Source organism: Carcharodon carcharias, chromosome 16, assembly GCF_017639515.1.
Source record: "Carcharodon carcharias isolate sCarCar2 chromosome 16, sCarCar2.pri, whole genome shotgun sequence".
Lineage (NCBI taxonomy): Eukaryota > Metazoa > Chordata > Chondrichthyes > Lamniformes > Lamnidae > Carcharodon > Carcharodon carcharias.
In genome coordinates, this window is record NC_054482.1 from 16516775 (window position 1) to 16542252 (window position 25478).

The following is a 25478-nucleotide window of genomic DNA, read 5'->3' on the forward strand; positions in this document are numbered from 1 at the left end:
TACAATAGTGACTGCACTTTGAAAGCACTCTATTTGCTTTAAAGCACTTTGTAGTGCCCTGAGGTCAATAAGGCTTTAAGTATGGCAAAATGAGGAAAGTAAAATTGTACACATGTAACATCACAGGTTAGAATATGTTGACCAGTCATCCCAAAGCTTAACACCTTCAGATGTCAGAAGTTAGCCACTGATCCCAGTTGTGACTAGTGGTGTTCTGCAGGGATCAGAGCTGGGACCTTTGCTATTTGTAGTATATGTAAATGATTTGGAGGATAATGTAACTGGGCTAATTTGGTAAGTTTGCAGACGACACTAAGGTTGGAGGAGTTGCAGATAGTGAAGAGGATTGTCAAAGGATACAACGGGATATAGATCGGTTGGAGACTTGGGCGGAGAAATGGCAGGTGGAGTTTAATCCAGACAAATGCAGGGTAATGCATTTTGGAAGGTCTAATACAGGCAGGAATTATACAGTAAATGGCAGAACCCTTAAGTGCATCGACGGGCAGAGGGATCTGGGTGTACAGGTCCACAGGTCACTGAAAGTGGCAACGCAGGTGGATAAGGTAGTCAGGAAGGCATATGGCATGGTTGCCTTCATCGGCAGGAGTATTGAGTGTAAAAGCTGGGAAGTCATGCTGCAGTTGTATAGAACCTTGGTTAGGCCACGCTTAGAATATTGCGTGCAATTCTGGTTGCCACATTACCAGAAGGAAATGGAGGCATTGGAGAGAGTGCAGAGGAGGTTTACCAGGATGCTGCCTGGTCTGGAGGTTATTAGCTATGAGGAGAGGTTGGAGAAACTTGGATTGTTCTCACTAGAGCGACGGAGATTGAGGGACTATTTGATAGAAGTTTACAAAATTATGAGTGGCATGGACAGGGTAGATAGTCAGAAGCTTTTTCCCAGGGTGGAAGAGTCAACTACTAGGGGACATAGATTTAAGGTGAGAGGAGAAAACTTTAGAGGAGATGTGCGGGGCAAGTTTTTTACACAGAGGGTAGTGAGTGTCTGGAATGCACTGCCAGAGGAGATGGTGGAAGCAGGTAAGATAGTGGTGTTTAAGAGGCAGCTTGACAAATACATGAATAGGATAGGAATAGAGGGATATGGACCCCGGAAATGCAATATGATCAGCGCAGGCTTGGAGGACCGAAAGGCCAGTTCCTGTGCTGTACTTTTCTTTGTTCTTATTTTAATACACCATGGAAATTTTTGTTTTCATCAAAATCCCAGAATGATTCGATTACTTCTGAGTGATCATGTTATTAAATTCTACCCTCTTGAGTACTGGCGATCTTCTGATTGATAGAAAGTGGGTGGAATCTTACAGCCCTGTTGGGGCTGGGCGGGGGTGGGGGGCCTTAAAATGCAGCGAGCCATTCAAAGATCCATTGACTTTGGTGGGACCAGAGAATCCTGCTGGCGAGAGGAGCTGTAAAATTTTGCCCGGTGCCTGACAGCAATCTTATTTTGTATAGCATCTTGAAAAGCAATATTAAATGTTCAGGTCCGCTCCATGGCCTAGTTATTCCTCCAGGGAATGGTTTATAAGATGCTCCATGGTTTGGGTAGTCTCCACAGTTGCATATCAGGCCATCCTTTATCTTCCATTCATGTTGCCATGTTCCATCACATGGCTGCAGCGTCCATGTGAAGTTCTGATGCAGTTCAGAGTGGCCTCTGTTTGGATATTGTGGGGAAGCTAGATGGTTAATCCTCATGGTTTGCAATGAGGTCATGATTCTCACTCCACCCCAAGATTTTCTCTCATCCTCTGTCACTTGTTTTTAGGGTTAGAGTTCCAAGAGATTCGACCACTATCTGGAAAGAGTTCATGGATTTCAGATGGCAGTTCAGAAGCTTTTGGAGGTCTTTGTTCGCACGCAGATCTGAGTTGGCTAGGACCTGATTATATTCTCTGATTATTGCTGCTGCTTTTCTGAGAGATGGTGCCAAGATATACCCAAGAAAAGGGAGACTGTTTCAGCACATTTGTGATGTTCGTAGTTCAGTTTACCTTGCAAGATTTGTACATGTACTTCCTTCCTCTCCAGACTGGTGCTCCATATTCAGCTACTGAGAAAACAAGATCTGAAGTGGCTGCCTGCATGGTGTGAGCATTTGCCCACCACATCTGGTTCCAGCTAATTTATGGATAAAGTCGATTCTTGTCATAACCTTGACTTTGTTTTTTGTCAAGCTATTGATGGTTTGAGAGACTCCAATCCTAACCATTCCAAGGTAATTTGAGAAGCCCTTGTGCCCAAGTTTAGTCCCACATAAATATGCACGTAGGAATATTTTGCATACTGCTGGTCCAAAAGAGATCCATAGAATAAAAACAGCACAGAAGGAGGTCATTTGACTCTTTGAATCCCTGCTGGCATTCTGCAAGAGCAATTTAGATAGTGCCACTCTCCTGCCCTTTCTCCGTAGTCCTGAAAATTATTTTCCCTTCAGCTGCTTGTCCAATTCCCATTTGAAAGCGATGATTGAATCTACCCACTCTGAGGCAGCGCATTCCAGATCCTCACCACTCCTTGCATGAAAAAAAAATTCTCACGTTGCTTTTGCTCTCAACTTTTCCACCAATGGAAACGATTTACCTCTCTGTCTGGACCGCCCATGATTTTGAACCACTTTTATTAAGTCCAAGTACACCACATCAACCACAGTACTTTCACCAACCCTCTTTGTTACCTCATCAAAAAACTCAATCAAGTTAGCTAAACACACAATGTACCTTTAACAAATCCTTGCTGGCTTTCCTTAATTAATCCATGCCTGTTCACGAAAGTATTAATTTTGGCCCAATACAAATGTTCTATGAGAATTTGGATGAAACGACTACTGATTATAGTGCTTTTTGCTGAAAATGTTTAGTATGACAGCAGTTATGACAAGTCTTTGCATACCGAGGAGGGTTGGATGCCATGATGGGTTAACACATTGCCCTTTAACTAGGACCTGAATATGAATCCTGTACAAATTTGTGGAGTTACTGTCTCTCTTTTGTGTCAGGTGTAAAGGAATAGGAACTTAACTAGTTCCTAATAGGTATGAATCCTTGAATATAGAAATATCCAAATTTGCTATGGATTGACACGACAGTGGCAACTTGACTCATCTGTAAAGCTGGAAGAAATGGAAAGTTTGCACTGGTGCATTGGAGCATGCTTTTCTGTGCAGAATATTATCGGACCTGTTTTGGGAGTGGAATCTGATGAGTTTTGCTCAGTATCTGCTTGATGTTTACTCAGGGTGTCCAAAGTAGAAAGCCTCTCCATTTCCCAGCCCAGTGAACACTTACCTTGATTGTGCAAAAGTTCAGTGCCCCCCCCCCCCCAAAAAAAAACTGAATTGTGAGAAAAGGGAAATCGTTAGCTGTATTGCTTTAAAGGAGGAACCCGTGTAGTATTATCTCCATGTCACAGAATCACTAACAGTTTGGCTTGTTGACTCTAATTGTGTGTGCAGATGTGTTATTTGTTTCATTGTTATTGCTCCGTAAACTTGGCAACTTTGTATATCAATTAGCCAGCTATAGGTTCTTTATGAAACATTTTCAAAGAACACGGTGACCTGTTTATAATGTGCTAAGTGACGATGCATAGTGACATTTGGAGTCGTCTTTATAGCACTCATTTTCGCTTTGTTTGAAACCTTGGTAGGTGGAACAAAATACAATTTATCCTGTCAGCTCAAACTGGTCAAGTGCATTGAACATTGGGCATGGTAATGTATATCGGTACATTTTCAATAATTAAAAACTTAATGTCAAAACCAACAAAAAAATTTTGCTTGCATCTATGCTAATCCTTAAAACACAGTTGGTTCTCATGATATGACTGTATAATTACCATGTAGTCCCCTACTGAACCCTGTTCCACCCCTTATCTTTGCTGGATTCAGACTGACTGCTGTCTGGCATTCATACAGCCAAGATATAGCTTGACATTTATTTGAAGCTATCCCTGAACAATAAAAATTAAAACCTGTATTATTCTTAACTAAATTAGACAGCCAGCCATTCACAAGTTTGAAATCTGCATTTGCCTGCATGGGTACAGCTGCCAATGAAATCTAGAATGTAAAAAGCCCAAGATGATGCTGGTAATTGAGTGGAAAAACCTGACTGGTTGATCACATCCAAACACTTACTGACTGGCATCTATCCCAAGACATTGGAAATAATTGATCCATGTATAATGCGGTCTTCCTGAAGTAGGCCCCTTCTCTCTTCGGTCCTGAGGTGTGTTGGTCTGGGTGTGTAACCTGCAGAAACCAAAGGCAACTTAATGAATGAATTTGAAAGATTCTTCGGAATATATGTGAAAATTGTAGCAAGTTCAACTCGCGGTGGTTCAGTAAAGGGAGGAGATACTTAAATAATTGGCAGATTTTTATCTGAGTTGGTGGGCAAGTATAGCATAGATGCTATTATGTGCTTGGATTTTCAAAAAGCTTTTGTTGAAATTCAGCATTGATTATCAATAGCTATGTTAAGGCGTCGTGAAGCAAGGATTAGGGTATAGCACTGGATAAGAAAGAGACTTAGAAACATGAAACCAAGAGTACCCATAATGAACAGACTCAGGCTGAACAACAAAGAATAGGACACCCCAGTGGCCAGTGCAGTATTAGAGACAACTATTGTTTTAACAATTGTTGTGGGTGAGGATGTTGTAACGAAACCTCAGTGTAATCAATTTATACAAAAGTGGGATGCTGTCCATTCATGAGAAGTAATAGATAACTAGGTTCAGAAGGACTTGGAACTCATTGGTAAATTGGCAGGTGCAATTCAATATGGGTGATTGTAAATTAATTGGCATGGGAGGAAACAAACCGTAAGATGATCTCTGTATTAAATGGAGCAGCTGTGTGTGTAGGTTATTGTGGATAAATCTAGGAAGCTATCAGCCCAACTTGGCTGCCATATTCATGTCAAATTGGGTTACAACAACAGAGAATATGAATAAAAAGTGGTTATATTGTTGCCAGTTAAGGAGCTGGTCAAGTGCCATCTGCAGTACGGTGTGCAATTTCAGTCACCTAATCATAGCAAGAATATTATTGTCCTTGAGAGGATAGAGAGGCAATTGTACTTGGCTCAATGATAGCATTCTCATTTCCAAGTCCAAAGATTATGGATTTCAAGTATCACTCCAGAGATTTCAGTGCATAATGCAAGCTGACACTTCAGTGTGGCACTGCAAGTCAGAGATGGTGCCCTTTGGGTAAGTCATTAAACAGAGAACCCCCATCTGCCACTTTTTAAGTGGATGTAAAAGATTTCAGGGCACTATTTGAAGAAGAGCAGGAGAGTTCTCATCCTTGGTCAACATCACTAAATGCAGATTGTCCGGTCATTTATCTCATTGTTTGTAGAACCTTGCTGTGTAAAAATTGGCTGCTGCGTTTTCGACTCAACTATGATGACACTTCAAACAAACGTGTACTTGATTGGCTGTGAAGTGCTTTTGGAATATCCCGATCTCGTGAAACATGCTATATAAATGCAAGGTCGTTCTTTCAATTGCAGCAATCAAAAGTCTAATCATAAGGATGGGTTCACAAAATTGAGTTTGTTCTCATTGCAAATGACACAACTTTGTGACAACCCATTTGAAGTTTTCCAGATTGTGAAGGAGATTGGCTTAAATCCTGATTGGGTCAAATATCAGTGGGCACAGAAGTTAGAAGTTAGAACTAGGAATGGAGCCTGAGAGAATACTTCTCCACAATAGATCTCTCTTCTGTGCTATATAATCATTTGGGAAGGTTGTGGTCTTGCTGGGTACTTTCCCTCACCAATATAGCCCAAATCAACAATGCACGAGCCATGAGGTTTACACCCACAACTTCTGATGCAGTGGGTTCCAGATGTTGCTACACCATTTAAGTGGACTCTTTTTTGGGTGGTGAAGAAGGTGTACATGTTACATGGATATAATTAAAGACATAGTCAGAAAAGATGATCACAATCTTTATGGTGAATAGAACAGTGACTGAATGTGAAGGTAATGCTCAAACCTCTGGAGTTTTGTTTCCTTTCAATTTCTATTGCCCATATAACTCTCATGAGTCCAAACTAAATAAACTAAATTAACAAATCAGGGGACAAATTAAAAAGCAGCCCCTTAAAGGGAAACTGCAAAAACAAAAGACAAAATTTAAAGTAGGAATTCAAGAGTATGTTAACACTTCTGATTAACCAGTTCTTAACTACCACACTTTTTAAGAAAATCACCCATCTTAACACAATTAAGGGAAGTATGTGTGAGACCCCTCACACTAATAGCAGAAGGACCAGTTGGTGCAGGGCTGAGTTATAGAGAATGGGGGAGTCCCAGGCTTGATCCTGCTTTGTATTGTGTTAATTAGACTAACTCAATGGATTGAGTAGATCACAGTTCATCCTGTTGATTACTATCCAATCCCTAACTGGAAATGCGTACTTACATCTTCGACTACAGGCAAGATTGAATTTAGTGCTGCTGTGCTCTCCCCTCGGGGTCAGTCACCCTTTAAGCACTCTGTGTCAGAGATAACATGTTAAGACGAGCACTTGGGTGAGGCATCAGGCTGTGGTTGCTGCCTGTGGAAACTTAGCCAAAGACGAATTGTTCCTTTCATGAGTGTTGAGAGTAAGGTGGGGGGAAGGGAAGATTTAGAAGAGGAATTAAGTGTGAACTCCTGCACAAAACCTGATTGTGTAATTTTCTTCTCATTTTTACATTGCAAATCAAATACATTTGTAATCACAGCATTTCCATTGTAATGAAGAAAGGCACCAGTCAGATCTACTGTATTTAAAATGGGCTAATAACAAGAAGACCTAGGAATGGATGGTGTGTAAACCAGTTACACACAGCACACCAATACATTTGTGTTAAGGTAAGTTCTAAATGTGCAGATTAAGTCTGATGGACTAAACGTGTATTGCAATTTGCTTGGTTTCAGTGAAACTCGATTGGTATTAAGCTCTGCTGTAAGCTGGATGAAGCTGGAGAGAGGAAAATGTGTTAGCTCTGTTGGTTGCATTTAAAATCTTTCCTCCTTATCCCCTCAAAAAATGATAGAAAATGATATCTGTTTTACTTTGTTTGCTTATCAAATGACTGAATGTGACTTTACAGTAGCTCAAATAGATTTTCCTGTTCCATTTGTGGAGTTGCTGTTTTGTTACAATTTGTGAAGCATGGCCATTGATATAGTTTGTGGCAATACCAAAATTTATCTAATTGTTGTGAATGATGTTGGAGTTTCCCCTGTTAACAGTACCATTGATGCAAAGCTAACACACGAGAAATACACTGAAGCAGTTGTACATGCATCTTTTCTCATGCCCACAAGTAAACCTATGTCAGCTGATTCTCAACAGAACAGCTGTGAGCTACATGTATCCGGATGCTTGTCAGATACAAAAGCCAGCAGCACTGAAAACACCTATGTCGCTCAGATATCATACATATCCTTCTGTTGTTGGCTTTTCATGTCTGCCTTCATCTGTAAATGTGAGATATCCATGCATTCTTCATGTGTTACTTTTATGGTTTCTTTAATGCTACCTATTTGGTTCAAAATTGCGTTTTTGATTTTCTCTCTCTGTACATTATGGAAGAGTTTCTCTGCACAGTGCTGCTTACACCCTGTCTGCTGTATTAGCTCTCAGAGGAGAGCAGCAAGTCCTGATCACAAACTAGCTGTCAGTGCTACAGGCTTGACTGATGGATCATTAGAAGCCAGGCTGTTTGATCTCCTTCCTGTCTGTTCCAGGAGAATTTGCTGCAGATTGGAGTGCTGATTTCGTTTGCAGTGCGATGCAAATAAGGGCAAAGAGGTGGGGTAAAGATTGTGATGCCTGCTGTCCTATTCCAGCGAAGTGGCAAAGAGGAGAACATGTTTAACACGGAGATGTTAAGACTCTTTAATTCATTTGTCCACAGGTTGCATCTGACAGGGAGGGAGGAGATTTCATCTTAGAGATGATCTGTGGGCAGTGCACGTTGAAGCCATTTGCGTAGAACTATGGGCTGTGCCTCAGCCAAGCATGTCTCTACTGTTCAAAACGAGGAGGAAGCGCAGAAGGGAAAGAACTTCCAAAATGGCGATGTCTTTGGGGGTATGTACCAAGGGTAGCGTTGAAATGGCTAACTTGATTGTGTTAACTATTGGCTGCGTGGGGCTAAATTAAAATTGTTCATAAGAGCAGAACTGAAACGAGCTACAATACTCGTAGGAAATTCAGCAAATGGAACAGATGTGTGGAAGTGGAGATGTGTTTTATTTTAATATATAATTGATCTGCTCAGTGTTGGAAGTGTTTTCCAGCCCTTTATAGCTGCTGTTATGCTGTGTTATACCCTGCCTCTGAGATTGGAAACCATTAAATAACCTACTTTAACAAGGCATGCATCATATTAAAAGGGATGTTTTTATGTGGCTTCTCTGCTAAGGTGGAGCAACCAACCAATTATATGTTTATAATAAGGACTGCCAAGTGATATGCGATGTGAACTATGTTTTTTTTATTCGCTGCAGACCTTTCCTTTTAAATATTTTGCAGCAAAACATAAATATTTATCTTTTCCTGTTGGCAACAGATTTTAAACGTCCATAGCTCTCTTTCAGTCAGCTGCCAAGATGCTGCTTTTGCTCTGTTGCTTCAAGAGCATGGCTTCCTATGACCTCCTGCCAGGCTGGGACAGTGTGATTAACCCTGGAGATTAACCACTGACAAATGATGTTGCTGCCTTTGAAAATATGTACCAGACATAGCAGTTATAATTGAAGGGTGTTTCTCCCAAAAATGTGGCGTTACTGATGGTTACTGCATTTGTGCAAGTTACAAAATGGTTATCCTATCGCTGCGACAGTAATCTGTTGAGCAAAGCCAAATGAATGTTATTTGTGTTAAATGTGAAAGAAAAGTGTGTTGATCTTTTGGATGTTTATCGCTTTCTGTTGCTTATTGGCGTAAAACTGAATTGTTTGCTGCAAAGAGAATGATGCCAGTGGTGTGATGACTCCACTTCCTCTTGTCTGTGCAACTAGTTAACTCCAGAATGGTGGCTGATCAGTTTTGTATTAGAGACTTTTAGTGTTGCACTGCTAATAACACATTAAAGGAGTCCATACAGTTTTGATATCTATGAAATCTGCATGGATGTTTTAAATTTGGTTTCTGCTAAAAGGTCTTTGCACACGCTGGAGAGAATAAAGATTTCTGTTTGATTTTTTTTAAAATGGTCACTTCAAAGGCATTACTCTCATACAGAACTTTTTGCAAAGAAGGTAAAACCCTTAAAACTTTAACAGCTTACTTTGCCTGTAATTAGTAAAATCAAAGTGAAATACTGGGTAACAAAATTGGCTGCAGCTCAGGAAACCACCAGTTTAATTTATTAAACTTAATATTAATGTGGAAGTACCTTTTGTTCTCTGTGCATCACAGTTTTCATCTTCTGACGTGTGCTCCTAGCTCATCAGCTGTTGATGCAGCAACTGATGTACAATGCCTTCAGGAAACTTTGTGGGCCAATTTAAATTCCCAAGTATGAGAATTGCCGCACAAGGACTGATTCAGGTTTTTAAGTGTACTTTGTGAAGTGCAAATGGACAACTGCAACCTCAAAGATACACACTATGGCAAGCTTGCCATTGGCATGAGACCAACAGGTCCCTCACGTCTGCAATACAAGTATTGTAAGCAAGACTTCAAGTTGACTGAATTAGAGTCGATGCACTCCAGCAAGCAGTCCTTGCTGCTGACTCGAGGGCCTGGAGACAAGCAGTCAGGAAGAGCATGGAGAAAGCAGAGGACAAAGAAATGAACAGATGGCAGAAAAGAGAAACCGCTGGAAGGAAAGACCATCAATCAGTCTTGGACCAACACCATTCACCTGTGCCTGCTACCGAAATCCGCTTGCGAATCAGTCTCTACAGCCCCAATAGATGACGTCTCACCCAGAAGTGACATACATCTTGGGGGCAGTCCATCATCTCCCAAAATGGATGGATGTCAAAGGCTTGTTAAGTGTGGAGCCTTCTATTATTATCTGAGCAAGGGGCTGCTGGATTGTGTCTTACTTATTGTGTTAAATTTAACGGTAGCTTGTAACTTAAACCAGAGCCTGACAGTTATTAGCCCTTTTTCCAAAGTCTCACTGATCATGAGAGGGTTGGTGGCATATGCAGTTAGCTGATTGAAAACAAAAAAAATTTATGAAAATTTCAGACCGACTCATATTGGATGAGCTGAAATGTTCATTCTACTGTACCACTGATGAACAGTATTTTCATATTCTGAGCTCAGTCAGAGATACCAAATAGAGGTGAAATGACGCCTGTTGCCTGCCTTGGTTAATGGCTCTTGCTTGTGGACCTGTAGATGGTAGGTTCCAGTCCACATTAGTGCTGCAGCACATGGTCTAGGTATACACTGCGGTGCAATGTTTAGGCTATTGGAGGTCCTGGCCTTCCAGTGAACTGTCTGTTGTGGCATTTCAGCAGTCATGATGTAACAATCCTATGACGCTGTTTGAAGAAAGGAGGAAGTTTTCTTGTGTTCCTAGCCAATGTTCATCCCTTAACCAACATCCCCAGCACAAATTAAATGGTCATTTATCTTTTTGCAAAATGTCTTCTGCATTTGGGAACACTGTAGAACAACTTGTTGTACATGAAGTGGTTTGGGAGGTTTCTGATAGATATAATAGGCAATCTCTAAATGCAAGCTCTTTCCCGTTCTAATAGACGTTGCAATTAAAAATCTGTAAAATTTCTTGGAATATTTTAACATCACAATAAAGAGATGGAGGGCTTATCATATTATTAACACTTGTAGTGGGGAAAGGGTAGATTATTCAATGTGGTTTCTGAACCAGTTGTTCTTCCAGTCTGTTTGGCAATTTGTCAAGAGAGCACTGGGTGTTGTTCAAGGAGCAAACTCTATTCCATCTGTGGGATACCCGAGATACATGCCCTGAAGAGTTTCATATGAAGAAAGCACCACCAATGATTTGGTGCATGTTAGACTTACCAGGACATCGTGACATAAATGATTTGAACACAGTACTATGTTAGTTTTTTTTTTCATTCATGGGATGTGGGCATCACTGGCTGGGCCAGCATTTATTGCCCATCCTTAATTACCATTGAGATGGTGAGCTGCCTCCTTGAACCTCTGCAGTCCATGTGGTGCAGGTACACCCACAATGCTGTTAGAGGGAGTTCCAGGCTTTTGACCCAGCCACAGTGAAGGAAGGCGATATATGTCCAGGTCAGGGTGGTGAGTGGCTAGGAGGAGAACTTGCACGTGGTGGTTTTCCCATGTATCTGTTGCCCTTGTCCTTCTAGATTGTAGTAGTCATGTGTTTGGAAGATGCTGTCTGAGGAGGCTTGGTAAGTTCTTGCAGTGCATCTTGTAGATGATACACACTGCTGTCACTGTGTGTCAGTGGTGGAGGGAATGAATGTTCGTGGGTTGGGTGCCAATCAGGTGTCAAGTTCCTTGTGTTGGAACTGCGCTCATCCAGGCAAGTGGTGAGTATTCCATCACACTCTTAACTTGTGCCTTGTAGATGGGACAGGACTGGGGACTCAGGAGGTGAGCTACTTGCTGGAGGTTTCCTAGCCTCTGACGTGCTCGTGTAGCCACAGTATTTATATGGCTAGTCCAGTTCAGTTTCTGGTCAATGGTAACCCCCAGGATGTTGAGTTTTGCAGCCTTAGAGATGTGAAAGGTCCTGGGTTTTATGCCTAGTTTGTGTTGAGTTACATGATCTCAGATACTGTGATAATTGGTCTCTGCGCCCTTTATTTAGGGAACAGCATTTCTGACTGCTGTCCAGCAAGCCCTGCTGAAGTGTGCATGTGTAAATGTTGGGTGAGTGCAGTTTTGGGCTTGTCTGTCAACCCCTCTACCAATAGCCTGCCAAAACTCACTGTCTGGACTCACCGGAGCAATGATCACTTGGACCAAATGACAGAAGATACTCAACACCCAGAGAACCACATCCTGGTCAATGCCTTCAGCAGAACTGGGCATAAGGGAAGCTGACATTAAGTGTATGAACAATCAGTTGAGCAAAATTCTAAGAAAAAAAGTTATATGAAATATAGAGAGTTTTGGTTCTGTATAAAGCTGGTTTGATAGGCCAGGCCATCCTCATATGCCACTTTTCTATTCTTTCATGGGATGTGGGCGTCATTGACAGGGCCAGCATTTGTCGCCCATCCCTAATTGCCCTTGCTGGGTCATTTCAGAAGGCAGTTAAGAGTCAGCCATATTGCTGTGGGCCTGGAGTCACATGTAGGCCAGACCAGGTAAGGACAGCGGATTTCCTTCCTGAAGGGACATTAGTGAACCAGATGGGTTTTTGCAACAATTGAAGATAGTTTCATGGTCACTATCACTCAGACTATCTTTTTATATTCCAGATTTATTAACTGAATTCAAATTCCACTGGCTGCCATGGTGGCATTTGAACCCATGTCCCCAGAGCAATAGCCTGGGTCTCTGGATTACTGGCCCAGTGACATTACCACTACACCACCATCTCCCTTGAATGGAATGTGTAAATGTTGATGTTAATCGAGACATAGATTTCCTTGTACAAGGAACACAAAGTTAGCATGCAGATACAGCAAGCAGTTAGGAAAAAAATGGCATATTGGCCTTTATTGTAAAGGGTTTGGAGTACAAGAATAAAGAAGTCTTGCTACAATTGTACAGAACTTTAGTGAGACCACACCTGGAATAGTGTGCAATTTTGGTCCCCATATTTAAGGAATGATGTACAGCAAAGGTTCATTATATTGGATCCTGGGATGAGAGGGCTGTCCTATGATGAGGGGCTGAATAAATTGGGTTTACATTTTCTGGAGTTTATATGAATGAGAGGTGTTCTCATTGAAAAATTCAACATTATGAAGGGGCTTGACGGATGTTGTTTTCCCTGGCAAGGGAATCTAGAACACAGGCTCAGTTTCAGGATAAGGAGCTGCTCGTTTAGGGTTGAGATTAAGAGAAGTTTCTTCACTCAAAGGGTTGTGAAATTTTGGAATTCGTTACCCCCGAGTTTTGTGGATGCTGTATCAATTGCATATATTGTCATGCCCCTGTATGTTCTGAACTTCAAACTATTTTTTTATATTTTAAAAACTGACCACAGAAGGCTGAAAATGATGGCTGTCCAAGGATCACCTGACTTCTATCATGAATTGAAACCACTCCCCTGTCTCAAGCTCTCAAGGCATGAAACATGCCACGCAGGATATGTAATCCATCTAACTATATCCACCTTATTTGAAACTTGTAAAGGATCATACGATGGGACAGCCATGTTTGTTGTCTGTTCTTAAATCAACAAGAAGCTGCTTGCAGACAGAGAGAGTCTTCCACCAAAAGCCATCGAACTAGCTGCGTGTCACCGAAGCAGCCAAGGTAATAAAATGCAATATTTTGAAAGTGGGGGAATGACTCCTCCCAACCTGTTCCAACTTTTGAGTTTACCTGAGAGCCAAGCTCCTGGAAATTCAACTATAAGAAATGTCACAGCTTACTGAGAATCCTTCACTCTACCAAACTTTCACTTCAACCGTAAAGCATCATCTCCTCCTAAGAAACTACAGGCCTGCCATGAAAGAGACTGAAATAATAAGTGCAGTCATATTGTTTTACCTTCATCTGTATCTAATCTTTCTGTTTGTGTGTGTGTTGGGTTTTAACTTCTGGGGCAAGCATATAATAAGTGGCCTTCTTTATTTTAAAACTGAGAAAAAGCTTGCTGCTGAATTATTTAAATTGGGACACACTCCAAGGGTAAAAAAAACATCCTTTTTACACAAAACATACTGATTACTGGCAGTAAAAGGAAACATACATTCTGTCCGTGACAACATTTAAGGCTGAGATGGACAGATTTTTGGTGTCTCAAGAAATAAAGGATATGGGGAGCAGGTGAGAAAGTGGAGTGTCAACCCAAGATCAGCCATTATCATATTGAATAGTGGAGCAGGCTTGACGGGCCTTATGGTCTCCTCCCATTTCTTACGTTCTTATGAAAAGGCAAATGGTGATCAAAAACACTTTGAAAGGAAGCTCATACAGTACTCCCAGTAACACTTTACTGACCAAGGTGCAGTTCGTAATTTCTTTAGCAGGCATGCAGTGGAATGTCCTGAACAAGCTGTGTGAATTGTGTGTGTAAAATTTGTTTTGGACTGGGAATTTTTTTGTCAGGTGATTCAGTCATGGAGGCAAATTGTAATAACTTTTTCATTGAGAACAGTCAGGATGTGGGTGCTTACCTGATAGTCAGACACCAGAGGGAAGGAGTACATTCCACTTGTCATTTGCCAATGAAGACATGAGTTGGGAATGTTTTTTTAAAATATTTTCATGGATAAGATGCTTAATAGAATTACAAAGAAGATACACCACAGGCTATTTGTCTTGACAGATCCATGCTGATGTTTAGGCTCCATGTGAACCTCCTCCCACCCTACTTCATCTAAGCCTACAAGCGTAATCTTCTGTTTTGTTCTCCCTCCATTTACTTAATCTGGCCTCCCCTTAAAAGTGTCTACGCTGTTCACTTCCGCTTCAACTTTAACTCTTAGGTCCTGAGGCAGTAAAGTAAACTTGCATATCATATTTTCCTTTCTTCCGTTTGTTCAATATTTTTTCAATTAAAAATTTTACCGAACAATGAGAGCAACTTTTTCCACTGGCCCAGTATAACTTCAAAATATTTCAGATTTCTAACACCACTCTTCTGTGGTGCATTTAGTCAACTATCACTGCACATTCTTGTCAAATGGTTCCATGGTACACAACACCAATTTGACGGTACCAATTATCTGGATTATTTCTATTTTGCTGCCAAAACATGAATGGTGCTTTGCAAACCATCAAAGCAAGCAAGTGCAAAAGAACTTGCGTTTATGTAGCACCTTTCACAGCCACAGGACATCCCAACCCATGTAATACTTTTGGAACGTAGTCACTGTTGTCAGGTAGGAAAAGCTGCAGACAATTTGGAAAGCAAGCTTCCACAAGCAGATATGGGATAATTACTGGGTGACCTGGTTTGGAGAAATAGTTGAAAGATTTTAGAGAACAGGAGAAACCTCAAAGCATTTGTCACAAGGAAGATTTGCAAAAGAACGATCATCCCGCAGTGGGTTCGAAAGATGGAGGCATCTTGCTGTTCCCCAAGTGTGAAACTGACTTTTCAAAATCTATTATGCTGCTGTCTGTCCATGTTCTTGAATACAGTTTCACATGAGTGATGCTAAAAATGCTAAATGTTAAGAGGCGCAACATGTATATCATGTCCACTGTAATTGAATTGGAAAAACACCTATATGTACAATAACAGGGCAGCATGACATTTCACTGCTTAGGTACTGGTTCTCAGCTAGTAATGATACATTAAACACAAGAAATTTGTGAGCTGAGAGCACCTTCAAACATAAAAACTTGTAATCCAAAGATCTGTAGATTCCTGTTCCACAGCAAGAGGTGAGAGTAACTGCCTTTGGCATCAAGGCAGCATTTGACCGAGTGTGGTATCAAGGAGCCCTGGCAAAACTGAAGCCAATGGGAATCAGGGGGAAAAACTCTCCTCTGGTTGGAGTCATACCTAGCATAAAGAAAGATAGTTGTGGTTGTTGGAGGCCAATCATCTCAGCCCTAGGACATCACTGCAGGAATTCCTCGGGGTAGTGACCTAAGCCTAACCTTCAGCTGCTTCAGCAATGAGCTTCCCTCCGTCATAAAGTCAGAAGGGGGAACTTTTGTTGATCATTGCAGTCTTCAGTAGAATTTGTGACTCCTCAGATACTGAAGTGAAATCGTGATGAATCAAACTCGGATAACATGAAATTCTGGCTATGTTGAAGTCATCAACCATTCCCACCAGCAGAATAGAAAATCCTATAGAATCATGCCCCGATAAACTGAAATTCCGCACTGGTAACTCTGGATTAGCCAAATCTGTCTAAACTTGTCATATGACTGCGCCAGCCAATCAGAGTGGAGTTGAACCAAACAAGAACACAAGACCGTGGAGTGCTGGGCAAATGATCATTTGACATCGCGATCTCCCTGTGAAAGGGTGTCCTAGCCTGCAAGAGAGGCTAAACCTGTGAGAAAGCTAAAAGTGTTGTTGAATGGAGAGAAGGAAAGCAGAGCAAGAAACGCGTCACTGCTGTGGCCTGAGCTAGCACTGGAAAGCTGCCGCTGCTTGTGAAAGGAAAGTCCAGGAAGCCAAGTTACTTCGCGAATGTCAAGATGGCACCAAAGCAATACAAGGCTAACAAAACTGCCAGCATTTTTGAGGTGTGGATCAGGAAAGTGGGAAAAATGTATCAGCAAAAGAAAAGATTGTCATCATTACAGTCAACTGCTCCACGCTCCCTGACATCACTGGCCTGAAGAGCATGAAACTATTGTTCTTACCTCCCAACACCATGGCTAAGTTCCAGCCCATGGATCAGGGGCTGATCAGGAACTTGAAAACCCACTACCAACAACAGCTGATCTCTCAGGTTATTGAAGCCATTGATAAGAAGCAGGAATTCAGTTCCACCATACTAGAGGCCATGTTCGTAGTGAAAAAGGCATGCAAGATGGTGATGGAAGCCAAATTGCCAACTGCTTCTATCATGCTGGATCCAAATGGGCTTTGACAGGGCAAGACATTGAGGACAAGGAGGAGCAGGGTGAAGCCAACCAATCTGATGAGGAGGCACTTTTTGCTCGGCTGCGGGAGGCCAGCATAAAAATTCCAGCTGAGACAACCATGGAAACTTGCATGGAAGTGGACAATGCAGTATAATGCACAATGGAACTGATATGATGTCATCGTAGATGCAGTACATTCTTCACCCAAGGAAGCCGATGACCCTGAAGAGTCTGAATGTGCCCCCCTCCTACCCGTTTCCCTGGCCAACGCACAAAGAGCAAAGAGATGCTCTAGAATTTCTGTGAAGGCACAGTAGATTGTATCATACATGTCCGAAAACAGCTGCTAAGCAGAAAAAGATTAAGGGCCTTTTCTGGAACTAACTTCCAGTCTTTTGCAATGCCAGATCATGGTAAGATGTGATCAACTTGAATAAAAACTTTTTCACACACTTACTGCTTTACTGTGTTTTCACTGAAGTTTGACTCTGTTGTTTGTGACATACACCTCGTGAGTCCCATGTCAGGTTACATTGAGACGTATTCATATGGGTATGAGGCCTCCTCAGCTATCACAAAGCTGCGCTTAACACAGGTTTGAGGGCGGATCCCCTGGGGTTTGATTCATTGAGATTTTACTTACCCATGTCTGCATGCAGCAAGACCTCGATGACATTCGGGCTTGGTCTGATAAGTATCAGGTAACATTTGCACCACGCAGATGCCAAGCAATGACCATCTCCAACAAGAGAGAATCTAATCATCTCCCACAGGGGCATTCAATGGCATTACCATTGCTGAATCTCTCAATATCATCCTGGGGTATACCATTGACCAGAAACTGAACTGGACCAGCCATGTAAACATTGTGGCTACAAGAGCAGGTCAGAGGCTGGCGAGTAGCTCATCTCCTGACTCCACCGTCGACAAGGCACCAATCAGGAGTGTGAAATCAGGAATGGAATATTCTCCAATTGCCTGGACGAGTACAGCTGCAACAACACTTGAAGTTCAACACAATCTAGGGCAAAGCAGCCCACTTGATCAGCACCCCATTCACCACTTTAAACATTCACTCCCTCCACCAGCGCACCACTTATATGATGCAATGCAATAGCTTGACCAGTCTCCTTTGATAGCACCTTCCAAAGTCACAACCTCTATCACTTAGAAAGACAAGACCAGCAGACGCATGGGAGCACCATCACCTGCAAGTTCCCCTTCAAGCCACATCCTATCCTGACTTGGAATAATACCGTCAGTCCTTCACTGCTGCTGAGTCAAAAACCTGGAACTCCTTAACAGTGCTGTGGTTGTACAGCAGATGGACTGCAGCAATTCCAGAAGGTTGTTCACTACCAACTTCTCAAGTGCAATTAGGGATGTGTAACAAACGCTGGCCTTGCAAGTGACACTTACATCCCATGAACAAATTTTTAAAAAATATTGGCAAGGAGAACCATCTTGGAACATTCTTTCTACACCTGATTTAAATGTAAGTAATGCTTTATTCAAATATTAGCATGAGGAAAACCAGGATCAAGATATTTGCAGTTACCAACTGCTTACATTGATGGATGATTTGATTGTGATTGCTCTGTCTGAAAGATGGTTATGATGCTAATGGACTAGAGGTTTTCCCCCAAAGACTGCAAACAAGCAATTCATTAGCTTGTTGGATAATCAGTGAACACCTAATGCCCATTGTGTTGGGAGCCCTATGCACTCAGAGAGACTCATTCTGGTTACGAACACAAAGTAGTCACAGAAACACTGGTTGATCAGGTTGTAAACAGAAAGCTGTAAGGAAAAGTTTTGTCCAGGCTCAAAAGAAGATGATAGGAGGGTAATTAGGAGTCATTTTGTTTAAGTCGAGCAAGATGACCCAGTGAAGATGGGTCATATGCAAAGACAGGTTGCACTGATTTGAATTTAATGCGTCGGACTTATAGCAGTTGGCCTGTAGGTTTGGTTGCTTTGATATAAAGTGCATAACAATTCATTTGTATTATTAAGTATTTTCTCAGTTCACCTTCAAAAAGCTTGTAGAGGTATGTGTGAATGATAAATGCCCCTTCATGATCTTTATTGCATCATTTGGTTATGCTGTTCTGTAAATGAATGTTGGGCAGTGTGTGTTCATTCTGGTGTATAAGAGGCATGGGATCTACTCAGCAGAACAACTAATGTCCTGGACCCAAGAAGATATCTCTGACAGACTCGAATTTGTAAAAACCTCCCATTGAACAAGAAACATACTGTGCAAAATTACCTGTGGTACTGTTGATCTTTCTAGCAAAGTACAATGGTGACATCAGCTCTAATGTGCATTTTAAATGCATTATTTAAAAAAAAAATCAAGTACCATGCCCCATGCTGGTCACTGAAACACATGGAAATCATTCAGGCGCTGGAGCGAGTGTAGAGAGGAGCAGTAAGTCTCATCCCTATTGGGAAAGTTTTAATTTATGAAGTAAAATTCGAGAAACTTGGACATTTTCAGACTGGAAAATGGGGGTGAGGGGCTTGTTTGAGAGATGATCTTGTAACATATATGAACAGATGAACTAAAATGCATTACATTGAGTTCCTCATCTGTAATTATGTTTGTGATTTTGTGACTTGAGTGTTAAGGCTGGTGTTAAGGCTGGTGTAAAATTGGATCTGGTTGAAGGATCAGGAACCTTGAATTTTCAGATTCCTAGTTGTTGGTTATTCTGAACACATTAATCTTTGAGAATTCCCCAAACACGTGTTCCCAGATAGCTATTTGGTTAGGTTTAATTTATTATATTTTTTAAATGGTATACCTGTGCATGCTGGAGTTGCACTAAATTTATCTCACAACATTACAGAGACAAACTCTTTTTTAAAAATGCATTGTGCTTCTAAGCCGAAGCCTGCACCTGATGGGCACTTTTTTCAAATTGCAAATTTTTCTAACCAGGCAACGATTAAACTTTGAGCCTCTGTTAACTTAGGTACATGTCCATGACCCAACTCTTCTGATCTGGGTTGGAACCCCTATTTCTGACCCAGATCAGACAAAAAGTTACTTAGTTGCCTTCCTATGATTTTTCCAGCCCATCTTCTGAAGGAGGATCCTTCCAAACTCTCGAGGTGCAGCAACCTTCACAGGGAGCAGCGGAGAGCATCATTATGGAAACCACAGCTCCACATTATGGGAGGTGATGGCATAGTGGTATTGTCGCTGGACTAGTAATCCAGAGACCCAGGATAATGCTCTGGGGACCTGGGTTTGGATCCTGCCATGGCAGGTGGTGGAATTTGAATTCCTTAAAAACCTGAAATTAAAAGTCTAATGACCATGAAACCATTGTCGATTGTTGTAAGAACCCATCTGGTTCACTAAGGTCCTTTAGGGAAGGAAGTCTGCTGTCCTTACCTGGCCTGGCCTACATGTGACTCCAGACCCACAGCAATGTGATTGACTCTTAAATACCCTCTGAACTATGGCAGCTAGGGATGGGGCTAGCCAGTGATAACCACATCCCATGGATGAATTTAAAAAAAAGCTAGTTGCTGTATTTCTCTAAGTAGAGTTAAAGACTTCAAAGCCACTTTGAGCAGCTACGGAGAGAAGGTGAGTGGGTGGGTGGGTCGGGGGTTATCGGTTTGGGAGGAGTGTAGGCATTGGTGGTGTTTGGGGAGGAAGTCGGGGGTCAGTAATATAGTTACCCAGGAGTTAGAACTGGTTTTAATCCTTCTAAATTTTCCTGGGTAACTATTCAGCTACGTCATTTTTGGAAGTCATTTTTGGAGGATTCCTGATGCTTGGCAATTGCCCTTGAGAAGTTTAAAGATGGACAATTGCACCATAGTCAATGCATCAGGACTTCGACTATCTTTCGGGATGCGTCCAGTCTCCGACTATCAGAGACCAGAAAATCTGGGTCCATGTCTACATTAATAGAAAAACAGTTATATGTTTTATGACATCTTATAGAGCTGTATACAATCAAACTTACTGTGAGCAATACATAGGAGATATATTCAAATAGTGAGATTGCATCACACTGGGTTGCACATATAAAGCATCAGAAATGCTGTGTGCTTCCAAGCGGTCAATCACAGTCCAGTTTGAATTGTGCTCTCAATAATACAATATTCCTTACTCCATTTAACACCTTATTCTTGTAAACACTGAATCACTTAACTTATTATGCATTGCCCGTCTTTCAAAAAAATGCTAAGAAATTGGAAATACAGGGGACCATAGAATGGCTAAAGGACAAAAGGAAACAATTTGACCTATCATGCCCATGCCAGCTATCCACAGGAGCAAATTGGCTAGTTCCACTCCTCAGCCCTTTACAATTTTTTTCTCTTCAAAAATTTATCTAGTTCCCTTTTGAAAACCATGTTTGAATTTGCCTCCAATACACTCTCAGGCAGTACATTCTTAACCACTAGCTGCATTTAAAAAAAAATTTTCCTTATGTCACCATTGGTTCTTTGGCCATTTACCTTATAGCAGTGCCCTTTAGCAGCAACCCTTCCACCAATGGGAACAGTTTGTCTCTATCTGCTCTGTTTTGACCCCTCGTGATTTTCAACACGTCTGCTGAATCTCCTCTCAACCTTCTCTAAGGAGAATAACCTCAGCTTCTTCAATCTATCTACGCAAGTAAAGTTTTTCATCCCTGGAACCACTATCGTAAATCATTTCTGCACCCTCTCCAAAACCCTTCTGTTTTCCCTAAAGTGCAGTGCTCAGAATTGGCACACTGCTCCAGTTGAGGCCAAAGCGGTATTTTAAAGAGGTTCAACATAACTTCCTTGCTTTTGTGCTTTGTCTATTTATAAAACCAAGAATCCTTTATGACTCTCACACTGCTTTCTCAACCTGCACTGCCACTTTCAACAATTTATGGACCCTTTAGAATTATATCCTTTACTTTACGTTGCCTCTTCCCATTCTTCTTACCAAAATGTATAACTCCACATCTCTCTGCTTTAAATTTCATCTGTTCTGTGTCTCTCCCCGCCCCGCCCCCATTCAGTCAGCCTTTTGAAGTTTTTATCAATACCCTCATCACAATTCATAACACTTTTCAGTTTTATATCACCTGCAAATTTTTAAATTTTGGCCTGTACAGCCAAGTCCTGGTCATTATTATAGATGAAGAAAAATAGTGGTTCTAGTCCTGATCCCTGGGGAAACAGCATTGTATGCCTTCGTTCAGTCTGAAAAATGACTGTTCACCGTGACTTCTGTTTCCTGTCACTCAGCCAAGTTCGAATCCAAGCTGCCATTATCTACTTATTTCATGAACCTCAGCATTGCTGGCAAGCCTATTATGTGGAGTTAATCAAATGCCTTTGGAAGGTCGTATGCATCACAACAACCATAGATAACCACCATAGGTATACATGGCCCACAGTTTATGGATGACAGCAGTGTTGTTGCCCACTTTGCACCGGATATGCAAACCACTTTTGGTCTCTTCAGTTCTGCATACAAGAAACTCAGCCTGTTCTTGAACGTTGCCAAAATAAAACTCATATATCTGACAATGTTACAAGTGCAAGTCCCTTTAAAAGTAACCAGCATAAGCTTTTCAGAGTGAATTGTGAGCACATGATGCTCATTGAAGCCCGTACTTAAGAGCTGGGTTTTTCCCCAATATAGGGGGGAGGTTTTGCTTCTGGACAGGGAAAGAATCCAGAAGGGAAGAGTGGGAACTGGTATTTGTACTGAACTATAATTTAACAATAAAACAATTGTGACCCGCAGAATGTCTTCTGCTACCTGGTTCAGTAAATGGATATCTACCTATTAAACAATACTAACCCACGCCTGGTCAGTCAAATATTGACCTCCCATATATATTGAAGAAGAGAATCTGGAATATGTTGAGCATTTCCCATTCCTCAGAAGCCTACCTCCCTCAAAAGACCACCATGTGCGAGGAGGTCCAACACCACATCGGCTGTGCCAGTTCGGCCTTCTACAAACTACAGCAGCGAGTGTTTGACGACAAAGACTGCCAAGTCAACAGGAAGTCCGATGTACAGGGCCGTGCTGCAGTGACCTGGACTATGTATCAGTGACGCATAAGACCGCTAGAGAAGTTCTATCAGAAATGCCTCCACTGCATCCTCTGGATTCAATGGGAGGACTACTGAACAAATGTTAGTGTCCTGCTTAAAGATATCTCCACAATCATTCAGGAAATAATACTGCAAAATCAACTTTGATGGACTGGACACTGTGTCAAGATGGCTGAAAAGCACCTCCCTTGCCAGGTCCTGTTCTTTCAACTCTCAAATGGCCAACGTTCCAACAAAGTAAATGCTTCAAGGACACTCTGATGCTCTCCTTGAAGTGTGACAGCATTCACCTTAATGACTGGGAGGAGCTTGCTACCAATCGTTCAGAATGGTGATAACTTGTCCATCAATCAGCATCACATTTTGAGTCCCAACGTCATAATGATGAGATGGAGTGGCAGCAGAGTAGCAAAAAAAGGAAGGAAATCCGACACACTGGATTCCATTACCTTGTGGGATGCCATGCTACATGTGCCCAAAGGTGTGCTGATGGAGAATCAGTCTGTTCAGTCACATGGACACCCATGACAGAAACTTACAATATTGAGTAGATGCCATCCTCGACTTGAATGACAGTTGCCGATGACATTTCCTTCATCAACCCTCTATTATTTCATCAATAAACTCAATCAAGTTAGTTAAACACAATTTTCCTTTTAACGAATCCTGCTGGTTTTCCTTAATTAACCCAAGTGACATTTCACCCTGTATTATCATTTTCTTTTGATTCATTCTTGGGGTGTGGGTGTTGCTGGCAAGCTCAGCATTTGCTACCCATCTCTAATTGCCCTTGAGAAGGTGTTGATGAACTTTCCCACCATCGAAGTTAAACTGGTTGGCCTGTAGTTACTAGGTTTATTCTTACACCCTTTTTTTTTACAAATGTGTGACACTTATAATTCTCCAGTCCTCTGGCACCAAGCCTACGTCTAAGGAGAATTGGACGATTATGGCTCATGCCATCGCAGTTTCCCCCTTTTACTTCATTCAGTACAGTCAGATGCAGCCTATTTGGTCCTGGTAACTTATGAACTTTTAAGTACAGCCAGATTTGCTAATATCTGCTCTTTTTCAATTTTTAGCCCATCTGGTGTCTCGACTACCTTCTCTTTCACTATGAGTTTGTTTGTTAAAGACATATGCAAATTACTCATTTAGTAACTCTGCCATTCACTCTGCCTCGATAGGTAGTCCCCCTTTTTGATCCCTAATGGGCCCCACGCTGCCACTTACTACCTTTTTACAATTTATATGTCTCTGGAAGGCTTTTTGATGTCTTTTTATATTAGCTACAGTTCTCTCCTCATGCTCCTTGCCTCTCTGATTTCCTTTCTCACTTCTCCTCTGACTTTTCTATATTCAGCCTAGTTCTCTTTTGTATTATCAACCTGACATTTGTCATACGCTCCTTCTTCAGCTCCATCTTACTCTTTATCCCTTTCACCATCTAGGGAGTTCTGGTTTTGTTTGTCCCACCTTTCTTCTTCGTGGGAATGTACCTATGTTGTACCCAAACCATCTCCCCTTCAAAAGGCAGTCTGTTATTCCAGTTTTACCTGCCAATCTTTGATTCCAACTTATCTGGGCCAGATCTATTCTCTCCCCACTGAAATTGAACCCCCTCCAATTAAGTATTTTTATTTTAGATCGCTCCTTGCCTTTTTCCATGGCTAACCTAAACCTCATGATACAATGAACACTTCCCTAAATCTTCCCCTACTAACACTTAGCCCACCTCTTTTCCCAGAACCAGATCCAACAATGCCTTTCTTCTCGCTGAGCTGGAATCATGCCGATGTGGAAAATTTCCCGAACACTCTTCAAAAACTCCTCCCCCTTTCTACCCTTTACAGTGTTATAGTGGAATGATTAAAGTCCGGCATTGTCACTACTCAATAGTTTTTGCACCGCTCTGTAATTCTCCTGCAGATTTGGTCCTCTTTGATCTTTCTCACTAGTTGGCTGATGCACTACAGGGTGTATTCTAATGGTAGCTCTAATGCTTCTTAAATCTCACTAAAGAGATCCTGTTCTTGACCTTTCTAGGACAACCTCTCCCTCCAATACTGCAACAGGCATTTAATCAGTGCAGTCACCTTTTCTCCTTTCTTTTCTTCCATATCTTTCCTGAACACATTGTATCCAGGAATATTTAGTACCCAGTCCTGCCTTTTTTTTAGCCACTGTTATTGCCAGGGCATTATATTCCCATGTGGTTATCTGTGCCTATGACTCAACAACCTTATTTACCATGCTGTATGTGTTACATATGCACTGTGAACCTAGACTGGACCTTATTGCATTCTCTCTTACCCTTACCCCACCTAATAGCCATGCCCCTAGCCAATCTGTTCCAGTATAGTTACAACACAGGCATCTACTTGGCAATGTGGAAAATTGCCCAGATATGTCCTGTACACACACAAAGCCAGCCAAATCCAACTGGCCAATTACCGTCCCATTAGCCTACTCTCGATCATCAGTAAAGTAATAGAAGGGGTCATCGACAGTGCTATCAAGCAGCATTGGCTTAGCAATAACCTGCTCACTGATGCTCAGTTTGGGTTCCACACAATCTCTCAGCTCCTGACCTCATTACAGCCTTAGGTCAAACATGGACAAAAGAGCCGAACTCCAGAGGTAAAGTGAGAGTGACTGCCCATGGCATCAAGACAGCATTTGACCGAATGTGGTATCAAA

The 25478-nt window shown here is 41.7% G+C and overlaps 1 protein-coding gene across 3 annotated transcripts in view; it reads left to right on the forward strand.

Annotated features, from left to right (window-relative positions):
• Positions 1 to 25478, forward strand: part of LOC121288878 (uncharacterized protein C1orf21-like) — a 219767-nt gene that overhangs the window by 35049 nt on the left and 159240 nt on the right. For 2 of the 3 annotated variants that reach the window (XM_041207685.1, XM_041207683.1), the window contains exon 2: positions 7957 to 8132. In XM_041207685.1, the coding sequence (XP_041063619.1) occupies positions 8039 to 8132 (94 nt within the window). In that variant the 5' untranslated portion in view covers positions 7957 to 8038. Of the gene's footprint in view, positions 1 to 6785; positions 6905 to 7956; positions 8133 to 25478 lie in introns of those variants that run through there. The other variant, XM_041207684.1, reaches the window with a different exon arrangement.